General features: G+C 27.2%; 1 protein-coding gene across 1 annotated transcript in view; it reads left to right on the top strand.

Annotated features, from left to right (window-relative positions):
- LOC129984396 (low-density lipoprotein receptor-related protein 2-like) overlaps positions 1 to 19,118 on the top strand; it is a 112,338-nt gene that overhangs the window by 53,514 nt on the left and 39,706 nt on the right. The window contains exons 6-33 of the mRNA XM_056094276.1: positions 924 to 1,040; positions 1,131 to 1,253; positions 2,208 to 2,327; positions 2,592 to 2,717; positions 2,848 to 3,008; positions 4,054 to 4,289; positions 4,888 to 5,076; positions 5,182 to 5,396; positions 6,048 to 6,188; positions 6,733 to 6,942; positions 7,329 to 7,524; positions 8,229 to 8,482; positions 9,045 to 9,194; positions 9,284 to 9,577; positions 9,807 to 9,920; positions 10,063 to 10,182; positions 11,000 to 11,239; positions 11,814 to 11,948; positions 12,586 to 12,711; positions 13,085 to 13,216; positions 13,432 to 13,551; positions 14,048 to 14,173; positions 14,337 to 14,539; positions 15,435 to 15,619; positions 16,178 to 16,406; positions 16,505 to 16,682; positions 17,219 to 17,353; positions 18,736 to 18,920. Coding sequence (XP_055950251.1) covers positions 924 to 1,040; positions 1,131 to 1,253; positions 2,208 to 2,327; positions 2,592 to 2,717; positions 2,848 to 3,008; positions 4,054 to 4,289; positions 4,888 to 5,076; positions 5,182 to 5,396; positions 6,048 to 6,188; positions 6,733 to 6,942; positions 7,329 to 7,524; positions 8,229 to 8,482; positions 9,045 to 9,194; positions 9,284 to 9,577; positions 9,807 to 9,920; positions 10,063 to 10,182; positions 11,000 to 11,239; positions 11,814 to 11,948; positions 12,586 to 12,711; positions 13,085 to 13,216; positions 13,432 to 13,551; positions 14,048 to 14,173; positions 14,337 to 14,539; positions 15,435 to 15,619; positions 16,178 to 16,406; positions 16,505 to 16,682; positions 17,219 to 17,353; positions 18,736 to 18,920 — 4,760 coding nt within the window. The remainder of the gene's footprint in view (positions 1 to 923; positions 1,041 to 1,130; positions 1,254 to 2,207; positions 2,328 to 2,591; positions 2,718 to 2,847; positions 3,009 to 4,053; positions 4,290 to 4,887; positions 5,077 to 5,181; positions 5,397 to 6,047; positions 6,189 to 6,732; positions 6,943 to 7,328; positions 7,525 to 8,228; positions 8,483 to 9,044; positions 9,195 to 9,283; positions 9,578 to 9,806; positions 9,921 to 10,062; positions 10,183 to 10,999; positions 11,240 to 11,813; positions 11,949 to 12,585; positions 12,712 to 13,084; positions 13,217 to 13,431; positions 13,552 to 14,047; positions 14,174 to 14,336; positions 14,540 to 15,434; positions 15,620 to 16,177; positions 16,407 to 16,504; positions 16,683 to 17,218; positions 17,354 to 18,735; positions 18,921 to 19,118) is intronic.

Below are 19,118 nucleotides of genomic sequence, written 5' to 3'. Positions count from 1 at the left end.
AATTACTCTTTCTGCCAGCCACGCATGTATTGTGTGCATACATCTTGAAATATGCGGTCAATGAGAGCATTTTGCGAATCAACGATTGTGCAGAAATGAGTGGGCAATTTTATGCATCCAGTATTTTTATAGACAGCAACTTTTCCATCGCCGATATCTAACAATTGGTCCGAGAATGTGTTAGCAGATGGATCTTATAGCTTTTGGATGCGCATGTCGACGGGTTAATTATTTGGATATAGTTCATACAAAAATACTACAATCGCGATTAAAAAATGGATGAGTGGGGTAGGAGGAGGAAAATTTGGGGTTATAGGTATTTTTTGATGCCAAATAAAAATACAAAGAATTTTTGCCAAAAAAATAGAAAAAAATTCTGGATAGGGACACCCTAATTACCTAGCGTTATGAAATATGCTTTACGACCTATTCTCATACCTACCAAATACACATAAAAAAATTCATAAAAATCGGTCGAGCCGTTTCGGTAAGAACACAAACACCGTGACATGAGAATTTTATATATTAGGTTTAAAAGAATGGGCCTGGAAAACTTAGATTGCCATTAGAGGATTCTTATCAAGTACATTAGTAATGTCATAAGTTAATAAAAATTAGTAATGTCATAAAAGTAAAGTTAATAAAGATAATTTTGAAGTTATATTTTTACCAAAATATAATTGATTTTGATATATATTGCTATTACAGATGGAAATGCTTCACAAATTTTATAAGAGCCCTTGACTTTCATCTTCATAGTGTAAAAAAAGCAATTTATTGCAACTAGTGTTTCAGTGTTAAAAATAAATGTAGAAAGAAAATATATTGAATAATGAAAAGATAAATAGGAAATATTTCTGTTTCTCTCTTTTGAGGGACTTTAAAATTATACTCATATTTTATCTGATGATATTTTTCTGCAGAATTTCCTCCTTGTAACTCTGGGCAATTCCGTTGCACAAATGCTATCTGTATTCCTATGAGGTGGCGATGTGATGGACATGCTGATTGTACAGACCATTCTGATGAAGTCAATTGCAGTAAGCTACTAAGATTAACTTTTTTGTACTTTTAATTTTACCTTATTTGCATAATAAATCAAAATATAATTGTCTTGTTTTTAATTTTAGCTTTGATATCGTGTCCCGATTCAAGATTTTTGTGTCCAGCTGAGAAAAAATGTATTGATAAGAAAAAGCTGTGCGATGGTGTGCGTGATTGTGATGATGGTGCTGATGAAAAACATGCATGTTGTAAGTTAATAACTTACTCATTATAAATTGTAAGCTGCATTTAATCTTAGTGAATTCCTAATTCTCTTTTGGGATTTTAAATTGAAGGTGACATTGTATATTTTTTTAACACTCATGATGCTTTTTATTATTTTACTGTTTATTGCCTTTCACTTCTGAGAGGGTGAAGGAGTTGCATTTTCTGGAAATTTCCCTATGTTTTAAAAATCAAAACTCAAGACGAAGTATTTCCCAAACAAATATTTGGTGTCAAATTTGATTGCCAAAAATGTTGCCAAGTTATATATATAATAGTGAATCATTAAGTTGACTTTCATATTATTTATTGGACACCCTACTTATATATAAGATAAAGTCTTTGTTAAAGTAAGATTGTTGTGAATTATTGGAAGAAGCTAGAAACGAGAGTACCAATGAGGTTAAATATTATTACTGGTTAATTCCATCAAAAGTCATTAACTTAGAGGAGGTTAAAATGTGTATCTGAAGGAACTTGATGAAATCAACATATTGTTGTATTAATTGTGTTATAATAATTTATTGTCTTTTTATGTTGAATTCTTTTCTTTGCATTTACAAATATGGCCAAAGGACATAAATTCCTAGAATTTTCTATTGCTTTAGTTATAATTTATTATATTGTAACTGTTCCACTTATCTATCTTTATATATTGAATAAAATTTAACCTCTTAATTATCAATAACTCACTGAAATTCTTTATTGAAACTATAGAAACATGTATAAAATACACATTATTTAAATTCTCAAAGGTGCCAATAACGTTTGAATATAAAATGTGATTAGCTAGTTGTTATTGCTAACATCCGGGTGAAGATTTACTTTAAGAATGACTTTTATAAGCATCAATAATTTTTTTAAATGGTTTCATTTTCATGCTAGCTTTTATTTACTTTGGGAAATTTATGGATAAAATTATATATATTTTTGAATAGCATCACAATTGTGTGCGTCTTTGCGATGCGAGTATGCATGTCGTGCATCATTAGAAGGAGGTGAATGCTATTGTGGACCTGGTATGAAAGTAGATCCAACTAATTCTCAAAAATGTGTAGGTATGTATTGTTTTGAGTTCATTCTTTCATTTTTAATAACTGACATTAAAAGTTCAAATTTGCTAGTAATATTTTTGTGTTCTTTCTATAATTACATTACTCACAGTAAAAAAAAAATGTAAATATATTTTTATGTCTCAATGTTTTATGCAATTGGGGAAATTATATTTTTAATTTTTTAAAAAAATTTGTTACTGTAGATATTGTTTTATGTTATTTCTTCATTTGATTTTATGATATAAGTAACATCCATGTCATTTTCAGATTTAAATGAATGTCTCGAATGGGGTTACTGTGAACAAGTTTGTTTTAATACTGTGGGAAGTTACATTTGTTCCTGTGTTGCTGATTATACTCTTGTACCACCAAGACATTGCAGGGCTCGAAACAGTAAGAAATTTATTTCAACAAATTATATACTTTGTCATTTAGTATTCTTTATATTGATAAGAGTAATGTTGTTTATCTCCTAAAACACTGATGATTTTATGTCAACTCATACATAGATTTGCTTTTATAGGCTCTGCAATGAGACTCCTTTTTACTCACCATAGTGCCATTTACAAAGTAAATTCTGAAGGTTCATTGTTGGAATTAGTGACAAATACTACTGCTGCTAGTGGACTGGATTTTCATTACCAAAAGAATTTATTATTCTGGTCAGATACTGTGACTCGAAAAGTATGAATTTCTTTTACTTCTGTTTAAACTTTTTTTTTAAAAAAAGTAATTGGTCTATTGAAACCCAAAAAACTCAGGAAACTTAACTAAACTAAACTTAAACTTAACTAAATTCAAACTTAATTAAAAGTACCCATAGAAATAAAGTTAGGAATTTAAAAGGTTCTTTGTCATCATGCATTACAATCATGATAACTGATTAGAAGTGATGAACAACTTCCTCTAAGAAAACTTACCTATATTGTTATTCTACCATCAGGTTGGATGTGCAGTTTAACCTTAAAAGGCATTTTCATACTCGAACATATAATAGCTTACATCAAACTAATCCTAATTTTAGATTTAAAATCAACAGTTATACAAACATATGAATTAGTAAATGGTTGAAAATTATTTTGCAAAATGAGATTAATTTAAAGAATTTTGGTACTTGTCAGTTGTAACATTGACCAAAAAGTGCCAAGAAAAAATGTCGCTAAATTGGCAGTTTAATTCGTCAAATTAATTAGCATGCGATTCGCATATGATTTGATCTATATATATGCATTTGAGTATATTTTTTAAATTTTGCAAGATTCTCGGTGCTTTTTGGTAGTCTTTAAAATCAAGTACTGAAATTTTTTTTCTTGATGTTATGCTAAAAAGATACCCTTTTGCTGATTAAAAGAAAATTTTTTCTAGACTCTCATACAGAATTTTAAAGCATGATCTGAAAAATTGATTAAAAAAATTAGAGTAAAAAGACTGAAATGATTCTTTTGTATTTTAAAGGCCAAATTTCAAAATCCCGATGCATTTCTTATGATTTCTATATGGTATGATAAACTGTATTCAGATCTTGAAAATTATTCTTTAGATTTGTATAAAAGAAACCCATTTTTCATTCATAAAATACTGATTTTTATAAATACTGATTTTTATTTTTCATAAAATACTGAAAATTTATACTGATAACTTATCATGTATCAGTTTGGTTTACATGAGTTTTGTTAAATTTAATAACTTTTTGATTATTTTAAAACTATCTGCTCTCTTTTCTTTGTAGATTTATTCCATTAAACTTGATAATTGGAGAGACGCTGAACATATTCCTGATTTTAATGTTTCTTTTCCTTGGAGTCCAACAGCATTTGCAATCGATTGGATTGGAAACAAACTTTATGTTGTTGATGCAATTGGACAAAAAATTGATGTAATGGAATTGGATGGAAGTCGACACACTATACTTATTAGCCGAAATTTGTCATCTCCATTAGATATTGCTTTGGACCCACACTTAGGGTATGAACATTTCAATTTCTTCAAGTTTGCGTAAAAAAATTATTTCAGTTTTGTTCTAAATATTTGCTAATGTTTTATGCTTTTTAAAATTTTATCATGATAATATGCTAAACTGTGAATATATATCTGTAAATTATGACTTGCATATTGAGAAAATTGTTCAAAACATTGTACTGGATACGTTATTAAATCTAAAGCTACTGTATTTGGCATATAATTACTTCATGGATTGTTCATGCTATTAAAGTTTTTTTTTCCCAAAATTAAAATACAAATTAACCAATATTTTTACATTTTTTTCCAATAACTTTGAAATATCATGTAATTAAGAGTAAAAAATCTTAACATAATGCTATATTCTGTTGAGGCTCAGCTCTCATTTTTTTTTTTTATTAAGATAGGCCTAAGATAAACCTAAGAGAAGATTAAAGATAAACCTAAGAGAAGACAACCTATTGAATAATGGCATTGAATTGTTTTAATTTTTCGAACCTTTCTGTTTGCTCTTTATTTTATATAATTTGCATATTACTGGCATTAATGTTGTCATAAGCAGTGTTCTGATTTTATGCATTTTGATGTGCATTTTCTTTTCCAGATTAATGTTTTTTAGTGACACTGACAATATAGATCGCGCTAATATGGATGGTACAATTAGAGTGACAATAGTGAGCAATTTCATCTATAAAGCATCTGGATTAACACTTGATTATGTGGCAAAGAGATTGTTTTGGTGCGATTCTCAACTTGATCAAATAGTTGCATGTAATTATGATGGCAGTGGAAGGTAAATATTATTAGTTTCCGAAACATTAAATGTATTAAAGGAACTTAAATATTTTATAGTATATATTGTTATTATTTGCTTACTTAATTTCAAATTTATTTTTAGAACTTCAATCATCCGGGGAAGCACTCGTGTTCCATCTCCAAGCAAACTAACAATGTTTGAAAATTTTATTTATTGGACTGATAGTACTCGACAAGGCGTCTTGAAAACAGATCTGTATAATAATTCTCAGACTGTTGAGACGATTTATAGAGACCGATCATTGCTGAAAGAACCCAAAGCAATCAAGGCATACCATTATCTACGTCAACCTGTTGGTAAATAATGCATTGCTGTTAGATGTTAATTATTTTGATGACAACATGTTGGTATAAGATATTGTGCTGTATCTGTACAATGTTATTTGGTATTCTGAATGCTGTACAATATCATGCTGTAAGATGTAACAATATTGTTAAGTATTTTGTACTAATGGGGATTACAGTGTATAATCATAATACAATCAAGTCTAAATTTATATATTAAAAAATGGCTGTAGTATTTTTTTATTAATGTTGCTTTTGCTTTATAATACAAGTATGTAATATATTCTTATTTTAGAAGAATTTTTAAAAAAATCTTATGAGGAAATTTGTTTATTTTTACTTAATATTACATAATGAAGAGTTTATCTGTAACGTTTATAATAAATACTGCAATTTTTTATTTTTAAAAATTAATTTGCATAATGTTACTTATTGCTTTTCCCCATATACTTGTGGTAAATGTCGGAAATATGATAGATTGAATAAAATGAACATACTGTGTATATATATATATATAATATATAATCTTTACTGTGCAAACAAATTATTAACTATTGCAATATTAGTTTTAATTTGTCTCCATTTTAATAGCATGAATTGTAAATTTAATGTAAAATGTAATCTTAATTTCTTAAAATTACATATTTTTTTTTATATTTTCAGTTGTGAACCCATGTTATTTTAGCAATGGTGGATGTGAACACATGTGCCTTCTGACACGTTCTGCTGATAGTTTTAATCTTGGTTACCGTTGCGTCTGTAGCATTGGCTATGAAATATCACAAAATGAAAAAACTTGTAGAAGTATGTAATTTATATTTCTTCTAACTTACTGACCTATTAGCACTATTATATGTTCAATTCTTAATCGTGTTCTAAATTATTTGTATGCTTTATATAAAAGTATTTAGTCTTTTTTGTTAAAAAACTGTTTCAGAATATTTTATTGATCAGTATTTAAATTATAAATGTTGTATATAATTTTAAACGATTTCTGTTTCTTTTTCTCATTCTTTTATCTTTAAAATTTATATTTTTAGTTAAATAATATACTTCTTAAATCAAGCATTTGTATATATTGTTATTATATATTATTTTACATTGAATATTTTGACTCTTGTATGTGAATGCCTTGTCATATTGTTTTTTAATCCTGATTTCATTTTTATTACATACTGTAATTTGCAATCTTCTGATAGTAATTAAAAAATTAATTTAGAATTAGTATTTTTCTTTAATGAAAATTGTTCAAATGATTCCAGTATTAGTATAATTTCTCATATAATTTTCAGAAAGTTGTTCCCAAAATGTATTATTAAAATTATCTAATTTCTTATAAATATTTCAGAGGTTGAAGAATTTCTGTTGTATGCTCAGCAGAAGTTTGTACGTGGAGTGGTACTGCATCCTGTAGCTAATGGATTTCCTGATGCAATGATTCCTATTGTTAGTAAAAGTGCCAGATTTGTGGGTCTTGATTTTGATGCACAGCAAGGGTTCATATACTATTCTGATGTCATCTTGGATGTCATTTATCGTATAAATGTTGATGGAACAGGTGAGCTTGCATATTTCAAAAAATTGCTGATTTTATGACGGTGAAAATTTAAATCTTCACATAGTTGACATATTTTAGATTAAAATTATACATTTAATATTACAAATATAACTTTATTTATATATGTGCTAAAAGAAACACTTCTTGGATATTTGACAATGCTTGTTCACAGATTTCATATTTGATAATTTTATTATAGTTATAAATATTACAGATTTTCTGTTGTAAAATTTTTTTCTGTAAAAATTTATTGTGTAGCAACATTTTTTAGACTAAAGAACTGAGAATAAGAAATTTTTAAGACACTGAACAAATTTTTTCTAGAAGCATTTTATAGTTAGTATATTATTTAAATGTTAGTTTCTATTAATAATTTTATTTTTTAGGACAAACAAATGTTTTAGCTTCACAGAATGAAGGAGTAGAAGGTTTGGCTTTAGACTGGGTATCAAACAATTTGTATTATATTGACAGCCGAAAGGGAACTCTGAATGTGATAAGCACATTGAATTTCCAATATCGCAGGACACTGTTAAGGAATCTTAAGAGACCTCGAGCTATTGTTGTTCATCCAAACAAAGGGTGAGATAATAATGATGTATTAAATTTGTTATAATAATGTATTAAATTTATTTAATTAATGTAAAATATTATTTGAAATTGATGAATTTATAGAATATTAATATTCTAAAATATAAGAATTATGTTCAAATGTGCATAAAAAAACCATTGAATGAAATGAATTACACCTGCAAATTTTGTATTTTTCTACATCTAAATTTTTCACATACAATACCTAATTGATCTTGTCCAGAATGCTGACAATGAATTATTATAACAAAAATTTGTATTTAAAGTTATAAATAATGTTTGAAATATGATTAATTCAAATTATGTTCTTGGACTAGAAAATTGCTCTATTCTTAACATTCAATGTATCACATTTGTTCTCAGTTTTGCTGTTAGTAATTTTTCTGATACTTTTAATTCATTTTTTACCATTTTTCTTTAATTATCAGAATATTGATTATTTTTAGTATTAAGCTTTCTGCTCTCATGAGTAATTTTACATATGTTTTTTGTTTGATTTTTTTTTTTTTTTCTTCTTTTGCAAGAGTTGTACTTGGCCATATTGTACCAGACATATATATATACATTAGAAGTATTACTTTTCAAAAACTGTCTTGAAATTTAAATATTCAGAAAATTCTTTTAAAAGTTTTTTTTTTTTTATTCAACTAATTCACATTTATTAAATTATTATTTACGAAGGTTTTCAATTTCAGATACGTCTTCTATTCAGAATGGGACCGTCCAGCTAATATCAGCAGAGCTCATTTAGATGGTTCTCATTTGATGGTTTTCAGAGGTGTTCTTCTTGGTTGGCCAAATGGCTTGGCTATAGATTATCAAAAAGATCGCCTGTACTGGTGTGATGCTCTGTTGGATCACATTCAGCATGCAGATCTGGACGGAAATGATGTACAAACTATAACATCACCAAGAATTAAACATCCTTTCTCTCTAGTCATTCACCATAGTGAGTTTTTAATTTATTTTGTTTCAAATGTTAAGTGGTCTGCATTTTTCAAGAATGCGGTATATTTTTAATGACAACCTCATTATAAATTATAATGTACATCAGTTTTGAAAATTTTTTAGTTTTTTTTAAGTTCATTTTTTTTATTGGCAAGATTTTTATGTGATTTAGTTCATAATTAAATATTTTTCTGTTGTAAATGCAACTTGCTTGAAAAATTCATGAATCACTATTATACACCTGGCTGTAATATTTTACATAAATTATTACTACAAACAATTTCTTTTTTAAAAATTGCTTTAAATTAGTTAATCATGTGAAACTTACACTAATAAATATTTATTTACAATTTGCATAAAGTGATTCTGCTATCTTTTTTATCTGTCCTCAATATTTAAAATTATGTCGAATTTTTGAAAAATTTAATGTCTTGAAATATTAAAAGTGCATATAGTCTACACTTAGAAATTTTTTATAAACCATAGATTTATTTTGTTTTTAAAAATATGCATACTTGTCATTTATGTTATGTATGCAAACTAATTTCCTTTTTCTTTGAAAGACTTCTTATATGTAACTGATTGGAGGCTTGATGCTATTTTGAGAATGGACAAAGAAACTGGTGTTGGAGAAGAAATAGTTGCCAGTGTTGAAGAAGGCAGCCGTTTATATGGCATTAAAGTTTTTAGTCGAGAAAACCAAGCCATTGATCGTATGTTCAATTTTTCACATTTCTTGTTATTGTGTTTCTACGTTTGAATAGATCGTTTTTAGTCAAACATTTATTCCCTATATTTGTAGATCGCCATCCATGTTACAACAATAATGGCAACTGCCAGAAATTCTGCTTTCCAATACCAACTAATAACAGTAATGGTCCTGGACTGAAAGCTTCATGTGGCTGTCCATATGGGGAAAGATTAGCTGAAGACCATCGAACATGTCAACCGGACCCTGATGCTGAACCACCTGTTCAAGCATGTCCAAATTCCTGGGATTTCACTTGTGACAATCAGCGTTGCATTCCTAAAACATGGGTTTGTGATGGAGATGATGATTGCTTGGATAATTCTGATGAAATGCAAAATTGCTCAAGTAAGGCATCTTTTGAAAATATACATAAAATTTGTTATATTTACTTTATATACTTAATATGTTATTATAATTGCTTGATATTTAATTTAAAAGTTGTGGAGCTCCACTTAGTATAATTTTATTGTTTTTTTTTAATGTTTGCATTAGATATTTGTCTTATATGAATGACTTAAATGGGAATATATATTTCTTATAAGTAGAGATAGGACATTGATTTTATTTCCTACAGAAAGTACCTGTGGACCCCGTGAATTTGCATGTGCTGGAGGCAGATGCATACCTCAATCATTTAGATGCGATTCTGATAATGACTGTGGTGATTATTCAGATGAAATGGGATGTGGTAAGTTATATTTCATTTGAAAATATGGATTTTTTTCAACCATATCTTCTGAAATTTTTTATATTGCTTCCTATACTGATAGTTTGATCAAAATATTTTTGTAATAATAACAGTTATAAGATACCGGCCTTTTTTTATGTAGTGAATGTTACATGTGAAGCAACAGAATTTCCATGTGAAAATGGAAGGTGTATACCCAAATCATGGAAGTGTGATTCTGAAAATGATTGTGGTGATGGTTCAGATGAAGGAGACTTTTGTAGTTAGTATATCTTTTTATACATAATAATAATATATAATACATACATTACATTCATTATTTATACATAATTATTAATGACTTGTTTATTCATAAAGATAGGATTGCATGTTCATGGTAATAATGTAAAATTTTAGAATTTTTGTAACTTGTAGTATAATTGATAAATTTTAATCAAGTTAGACACTTTACTTCTGATAGTAAATTTGGAAATTAATTCTATACCATTTCTTGTAACTAATTCTATAACATTATATATATATTTCTTTAATAAAATGGACTAATAAGAAGTAGAGTACTTCTGAAAATAAAATTTTCTTTTAAATAAAATGTTTCTAAGCCATTTATTAAATTTACTATATAAAGCTCAATTCATTTTAATTTATTATATAAAGCTATATTCAATCTTTATATGAATATTTATATTACTTATGTGTTATATGATTGCTTATAAATTCATACATCCCATTTTTATAATTTATTAATCTTATCATAAGTATTATTTACGAAATTGAATTGATAAATTTTAAAAACTCTATTGCTTACACAATTGAAATTTTATTCATTAAGCTAAATTTTTAATCGAGTTACACAGTCTTGTTCGAAATGGCTGATTTAGCTGTAATTAAAAAATTAGTCTGGATTTTAAAATAAAGGAAAGTTTAAAAAACATTCCTTGATTTTTAGTGTCTAATCATAAAAATAAACATAATATGAGATGACACTTTGGATTTGTACATAGATTCTATTCCTGATGCGAGTGATATTTATTAAGGCTTCATTTTTTTTCTCTATTATAAATCATCTTTTTCTTTTTCAGCTGAGAAAACATGTGCTTACTACCAATTCACCTGTCCTGGATCGGGCCATTGCATACCACAAAGCTGGGTATGTGATGGTGATAACGATTGTTTTGATCAAGCTGATGAACAAAGTTGTCCTCCAATATCATGTACTAGCTCCCAATTCCAATGTGCCAATCTAAAACAATGTATACACGAGAGTTACCATTGTGATGGAGTATCAGACTGTCAAGATGGATCGGATGAAGTTAATTGTCGTATGTAATTTTTTTGTTTAGTTCTTGTTACATTCCTAAATTTTCAAATGACCCAACATTTTTATGAAAGGAATACTCAAATAAGTTACAACATACAATAAAAAATCTTTAAATAATTTATAATGATGTTGAGCATTTTTTTTATTATGGTTTATTAATAAATGGAATTTAATTTTTGAAATTGATCTTTTTATATATTTGTCTTTTGGCAAATGAAAGGTTAATTATACCTTGTTAATTTTCTTATTTTAATTTATTAATTTTACAAAGTGTTGTATGATATTTAAATATTTTTAAGTCATGCCATTGTACTTTATTCTTTAGTTTATAGTAAATAATGTAAATGGTTTTTCTTAAAACAAATGTAGACTGGATATTATTTTTGTCATGAATAAATATTGTGTATAAAAATATGGAAGAACCTTTAAAATATTAATTATTATATATTGCACAGTACTTCATTTCGTGAGGCATATTATTTTGGATTAAAAGAACTTTAATTTTATTATTGAATAATTGTTATTAAATATGGTTTTTTTTCTGAATGTATATTGCAATTTAATTTTTATTCTAGCCTCTAGGGCTCCAGACCAGTGTGATCATGAGAAAACATTTCAGTGTAGAACATCTCGTATTTGTATACCTAAGTCTTGGTATTGTGATGGAAATGCTGATTGTGAAGACGGAAGTGATGAACCAAGCTCGTGTGGTAAATTTAATACATTATCAGTTTTGAAATTTTAAAAAGTTTCTTGAATATATAAATTGTATATAAAGCTGATTTTTCCTTCAAAAGATGGATATTATTATACATTTGTTGAATATTTCTTTCATTTTATAATAATGCACTTCTCTTCTAACTTTACATCTTGTCAAACATGACAAATAGTACTAAGTTTTTTTTATCTTTTTTACAAATCTTATTTTTTAAGACACAAATCTGTAGTTATAACATGATTTTTTTTAAATCTTTACTCATTGAAACTTTACTGAATTTTACAGATACAAGTTATTTTTATTAGCGGTAATGCTAAAAAATTTAGGAAACGAAATTTTTTGATGGTCTAAATTACTTTTCTTTGAAGTGAAAATAATGCATACATTTTGTTGCAAGCTAATTCTGATATCATTACCTATAAGAATGTTTAAACTATATATTTCTAATATTTTTTCCTGTTGCAAATCCTTTTTTCTTTTAAAAATGTGCATTTTTTTTGTACTAAATAATGTGTTTAATGCATCTTAAACACATGTTCAAAAAAATTTCCTATCAATTTATAATGGTGTATAGTATTTAGTTAATAAGTTTGTATATTATTAAATAATTTAATTGTAATATTTCTCAGGTGAAATAGAATGTCCTCCTAATCACTTTAAGTGCAATAATACTCGCTGTGTGTTTAAATCCTGGATATGTGACGGAGCTGATGATTGTGGAGATGGTTCTGATGAAGATCATCGACATGCCTGTGGTAAGAATATTATTTCAATATATTTTTATATCGAGAAGTCAATCTTTGAAACCTATTCACATTGTGAAGTTAAAACTTTTTTAGATTTTATCTGATTCATCAAAGATTTTAATATAATAATTCATGACTATAATTAAATTTTTTAATTAGCCTGATGGTTTAAATTTTTATTATGTTTATCATACTTTCCTTTAATTATGACCTTAAAATATTTTTTTTTTTCGTTTTTATCTTATCACATTAACTGTTTTCTAGATATTTTCAAGGTGCATTTTCCTCATTTTACAAAATGATTTAATTTAATTGTAATAACATCTGAATTTATATTGAAATCATAAACTGCATTTAAAATGATCAATATTCTCTTCCATAGGTCCTGCTGTTGAAGGATGTCCGAGTGGGGAATGGCCATGTCCAGGAGTTACAGGGCGTTGTATACCTTTGACCAAAGTATGTGATGAAAAATCAGACTGTCCTGAAAGCACCGATGAAGGACCTGGCTGCAGTAAGCTATTCATCAGTTCTTGTTTCCTTTAATTAACTTACTAGGCAAATTTAACTATTCTAACCAAATCAAATGTCTTAATCTAGTAATATTTTTAATAATTTTTAGCATATATTATTTATCCTAGTTTTTAAGAAAAATATGAAATCAGAAGATTGAATTGGTTATGTAAAATGCATTCTTCAATTTTAAAATTTACTTATTACTATTAACAGCTCTAGAAACTTGCTCTACCAAAAATATGGGCTGCACACATAATTGTTCAGAGACACCATCAGGACCCATTTGTCTTTGTCCACAAGGGAAAGTATTGAATGATACTAAAACATGTATTGGTAAGTTTGTTGTTTTTACTATATTTGTTTCTAAATTTCTTCAACTTTTTATCTTAATTTAATTTTTTTAGCTTCCCAATTTTTTTTTTCATTCAGTGCCGTTCTGTCAAAGCTTTGAAACAAAATTTTTAATGAAAACTAGATATTGGTAACTTTTTATACACATAATTGCTTGCTTGCGATACATTTTTTTTGTAATTGTTTCAACATGACTTGAAATTTAAATTAAAATATGTATTGAAATATTTTTATTAACACTTTTATTGTAATTCAATTGTACTTTCTTAATTGCATCTTACTCTTGAATCTAAAGTATCAAAAGATTCATGAATAAGATGTAATTAAGTGTTTATAAAATTTGTAGAAGTTACTTTTCTATAATTTAATAAATATTTCTAATTATTGTTGGATGTTAAGAACTTGAATATTTACTTACAGTTTCTTTGAAATTCTGCACATTTTAGTATTCATATATTTTGTTTTCCGCATATTGCAGATTTTGATGAGTGTGCTACTCCTGGATCTTGTAGTCAGCAGTGCATTAATACCAAAGGTTCATTCAAATGTCAATGTGCAGATGGATACATACTAACTTCTGATCGGCATACCTGCAAAGCATTAAGTAAGTTATTCATTTTAGGATTTATAAACAAGAGATTAATTTTTTAACCTTTGAATACAAGACTGATTTAATAAGACTTCAGTATAAAAAGTTAAAAAATAATAGATGGTACTTTCTTTTATTCTATTTTTTTTATTGTAAAAAATTAATGTTTTTTTAATAGATTGGACAAGTGCTTATTTGGTTATTTCCAATCGACGGTCCATATTAGTTGCCAATTTGAACACAACAACATTAGAACGAGTCCCAGTTAGAGTTGAAAATGTTGTAGCTACTGCTTCTGAAATGTCAACTGGCACAATTTATTGGTCAGATATGGTCTTAAAGAAAATATTCCGACTGAAGAAAGGTGGAGAACCTGAAATTGTAAGCTTTGCTTTGAATGTTATCATAACTTTAAACATTTTGCAAGTATATTAATTTATGAATATCTAGTAAGCTATGATTTGCATAGCATATGTGTATGGAGATTTTTAATAGAGAATATTTATGTATGCATCAGATGCATACATGATTGATGAAATGGTTTACTATCATGCTTTATAAATAAAATATTATTCAATTCAGAAAATCTTTCCATTAAAGAAGAAATTTTCCATGGAAAAATCTTTTTAATTGTCCAGTATCGAGTATTCTTAATAAATTTAATTGTTTCGTTGAATAGTACAAAGATAATAATTATACCATTTTCATGACTTTAATTTGATTACGTTTTATATTATCTGTAATTAATGGCAGTGTTCAAATATAGAAATTTGTCATACTTTTGCTCATTCACCAGTCTGTTTTAATTTCACTAGAACATGGGTGAGACAAAAGGAATTGAGATGTGCATTATTTCAGAAAAGAATATATATTATACATGAATATTACATCAATTTTGTGTAAAAACAAAAGGAATTAATAATTCAAAAATAAAATAAAAGTTGGCTTCAAAAATAACAGTGGCTGAAAGAAAAATGCACTTAATAAAGAGTTCTGGAAAAGCACTCTTCTTACTCATTGCATTTCTTCCCTTAGCAGAATAAAATCATCCAAAGTGATTCGTTTAAGATTCTGCTGAAAAACACTATCAAAACATAGGCCTCTGAAATTTTTTTTTCTCAGAAATTAAATTTAAAAGCTATGTATGTTAATATTATTTAAAGCTAACGAATATTTCAATTTTATTATTTATAATTTTTAATATGTTGTCTTTTCTTTAAATGTTTGATAATGTTGTCTGAATTCTAAAGTGTTTATTTCTATTTTCAAATTAAAGATAGTTGGAAGTGGTCTGGATTTAGTTGAAGGCCTTGCTGTTGACTGGGTTGGTAAAAATTTGTATTGGGTAGATTCTAGACTGAAAACTGTTGATGTTTCAACATTAAATGGAGAGCATCATATGGTTTTACTGAATGATAATATCAGCCAACCAAGAGGTCTCTCCATTGATCCCAGTGAAGGGTAAGTAAAATTACATTTTGTAGTTAATTTTAGTGTTAAAAAAAAACTGAATTATTCAGATAGAAAAATTTAAAACATATGATTTGTATGGAATCTATAAATATCTTTCAAATGTTCTTTTAATATATATTTTTTTTACCGTACAAATTATCTACATATTTTTTCTCTTCTACGGTCATTTTTTTATTTTGCATTTCAGGGATGACTTCTGCAAAGTACTCCATTAAATATTTGTTGTTTTGATAATTTTAAATAGATTTTAAAGATTATATTCACATTGTACAATGGAACTTGGATAATTTGAAGCTGTTGGGGCCAAAATAAGTCCGAGTTAAGTAAAACTGGGTGCAAGTAACATTAATATTGTTAAATACGAAATGGTATTGGGATAAAAATCTGAATTTCTGAGTTCCATGTTATGAAAATAAAAATTGAAATTATTAGATTTTTATCTTATTTAATATTATACAGATTACACAGAAATAAAATGATTTTTTTTGTATTATAATATTCTAATTTGTAAACTGCATAATTATGCTATCTATTCATTTTTTATAGAGCTCGTATTATGTTTTGGACTGATTGGGGTGAGAATCCAAGAATTGAAAGCTGTGGTATGGATGGCACCCTAAGGCGTGTCATAGTTCAGACAAAAATATTTTGGCCTAATGGACTCACGATAGATATTCCTAATAAGCGTGTTTACTTTGCTGATAGTAAATTGGATTATATAGATTTCTGTAACTATGATGGTTCTGGTCGCCACCAAGTTTTGGCTAAAAATCATGTAAGCTTCCTCTATTTTATTTTTATGTATGTAATTTCTTGAATGTTGATTTTCATTTAAACTTGGCTAATAATACAAATTTTTCTAATTTCTTACAGTATCTCCTACATCCTCATTCGCTTACTATTTTTGAAGATACTCTATATTGGACAGATCGACAGTTAAACAGAGTTTTGTCTTGCCATAAGTATAAGGGAGTTAATCAAACTGTAGTGTCTCATCTAGTCAGCCAACCTCTTGGTATTCATGTTAGTCATCCTGTGCTCCAACCTCCCTGTAAGTATTTATGTACTATTGAAATGTTTAGGGAAATTATATATAACAAATTAACATTATCATTTTAAATAGTTGCACGTTTTTAGACAATCTTCCAGTTTTCTTGTTTCATTCTGGAAGATGGTACTATGCTTTAACTTCCAACATTTTAAAATCATAATTTGTGCATGTCTCGTATCACATATTTTGATTTTTTTTAATGAATTAATAAATATTAAAATGTGAGGGAAATTATATGTTCAGGGAATTAATAATTTTTTAATTATTAGTTTTTTTATAAATATTATACATTTCAGCAGGCATATTTCCTTAGAAGATCCTAATGAATTTCTTTGTATATTACTCATTAGCTAGAGAAATTAAATAATCAGTTATAAGTGGTAACTTCTGAAATGAAAGCCAAAGCATTTTTAAAATCTTAGTATTTTTGAGATAATGCATTTATAAAATCAAGAACATTGTTTACTTTGTTATTAGAAACTTTTTTTTTGGCAATTTAGTAGTTTTAATGGGAAATGTGTGTGTTTTTTTTTAAGCTGTTAATCCTTGTGCAAATGCCACATGCAGCCATTTGTGTCTACTATCACCGTCACATTCTTCTGGTTATACTTGTAAATGTCCACCTGGATTTGCAAGAGACACTAAAACAGCTGAAGGCAATTGTGTTCCAGGTTTGTAGTAATTATATTCATATTTTAAGTTATTTTTATTTCTGTAGCCCTTACTTCACTTATTCACATTTTGTTCCATCTGTGTTATTTTATTCATTTCTTGTTCAGTTTCTTTTAAGTTGCAATAAGTGTTTGTTTATTTTTATTTCATTTAGGTTTTATCACTAAGCTATAGATATACATATTACTAAGATTTTTTTGCAATATATCTCCGATATGGATGGTATAAAGGAGATTAATGTAATCTAAAAATTGCCAAGTAAATCTGGGCAGGGGGAGGGAGGAAATAAGAATAAACCTGTAACTTGCATTGCGCATGCACATCTAATGTAATTTTAACCCTTTTGAGATAGATTTCAAGCAATTCCATAATGTATTAGTGCAAGCATGCCGTATTAGGCTTGAAAAGGTTAAGGACTATCATGTGAATTCAATTGCTATAGTAAATTTTAACCTTGACTTAAATTAAAACATTGAAATACCTTGTGTATTATGGACTTATTATAATTTGTTCTAGTTATTAATATTTAATTTTGGCTTAAAGTGCTATTAATGAAAGATTTTTTTACTGTGGAATTTAATTCTAAACAGAAAACTATGATCTGCTGACTTTTTTAAATAGTTTTTTTACTGCAAATAGTTATGCTTTTCTCTTTATATGTGTATTGCGTATGAAAGAAAGAATAAACAATTGTGGGATCAAAACTGTATTATAAAATTGATACATATGTGCTAAATTTTTAACTCTTTTTACTTTATTTGTAGTTCCTCCTGATATGTACATATTTGTAATATCATGTACCTTTTTATGTATTTTATTATTGCATTATTTTATACTTTGATTCCATCTTGTCCCCAAAAGTTCTGCTGTTTTGTGTATTGCACAGCAATAGAATATAAAACATTTATTAACACATGCACAAAGAATATCAATTTCAAATGGTCTTTTGCAAACAAATGAGTTGCCTCTAAAAAACCTCTTACTTGCATATTGAACAATGTAAACTTCTCATTTGTTAAGAAGCATTTATTTTATTAAATTGTAGTGTTAAATATGATTACTTTCTTTGCCATGTTGAAGGCTTTTATTAATAATTGCTTAAGAATTCCAGTAATATTTTTTATTTCTGATTATTTACTACACATAAATATACAGTTTATTTTCACATTTGTGAATTTTAAATTTAAATATTTTATAACTTAAATAATATAAAATGTGTTTGAAGGTCAAAAACTTCAGGAAAAAAAACTAAATATCTGCATGAATATCTGATAGTTTGTTGGTATTCTATTTACTATGCATATTAAAAGCAAAATCGTAAGAAATCTTAATATATATACCTTTTTTAAAAATTTTTTATGACATTTTTCCCCCCTTCTAGTGGACAATCCTTACTTAATGGTGATGCGGTCTTCTCAGTTGGTTGCCATGGGCTTAAATCCCAATGATAAAACTTCTGGCTTCTTTACTCCTGTTATTGGTATAGAAAATGGTTATGATTTTGATTATGATAAGAAGGAAGGGATAATTTATTACATACAGCTAGAAGAGGATGATAAGGAAAATGTAAGTCTAAACAATTCTTCTAAAATTTACTTTTTTTACTTGATTGTTAATCCTTTCTTTATCAGTCATGCATATGCTGTACTAAATTTTTTCTTTGCTTAGGGAATGATGTAATTTCTTTGGCATGAGATGATTTGGGATTTCAATGGTGCTTTTTTTTAAGTCTTATGGCATTGTTTTATAGATCTGTATCTCTTT

Source organism: Argiope bruennichi, chromosome 9 (assembly GCF_947563725.1).
Source record: "Argiope bruennichi chromosome 9, qqArgBrue1.1, whole genome shotgun sequence".
In the NCBI taxonomy this organism is placed as follows: domain Eukaryota; kingdom Metazoa; phylum Arthropoda; class Arachnida; order Araneae; family Araneidae; genus Argiope; species Argiope bruennichi.
Note: the sequence above shows the minus strand (reverse complement) of the source record. Positions and strands in the feature narration are given on the sequence as shown.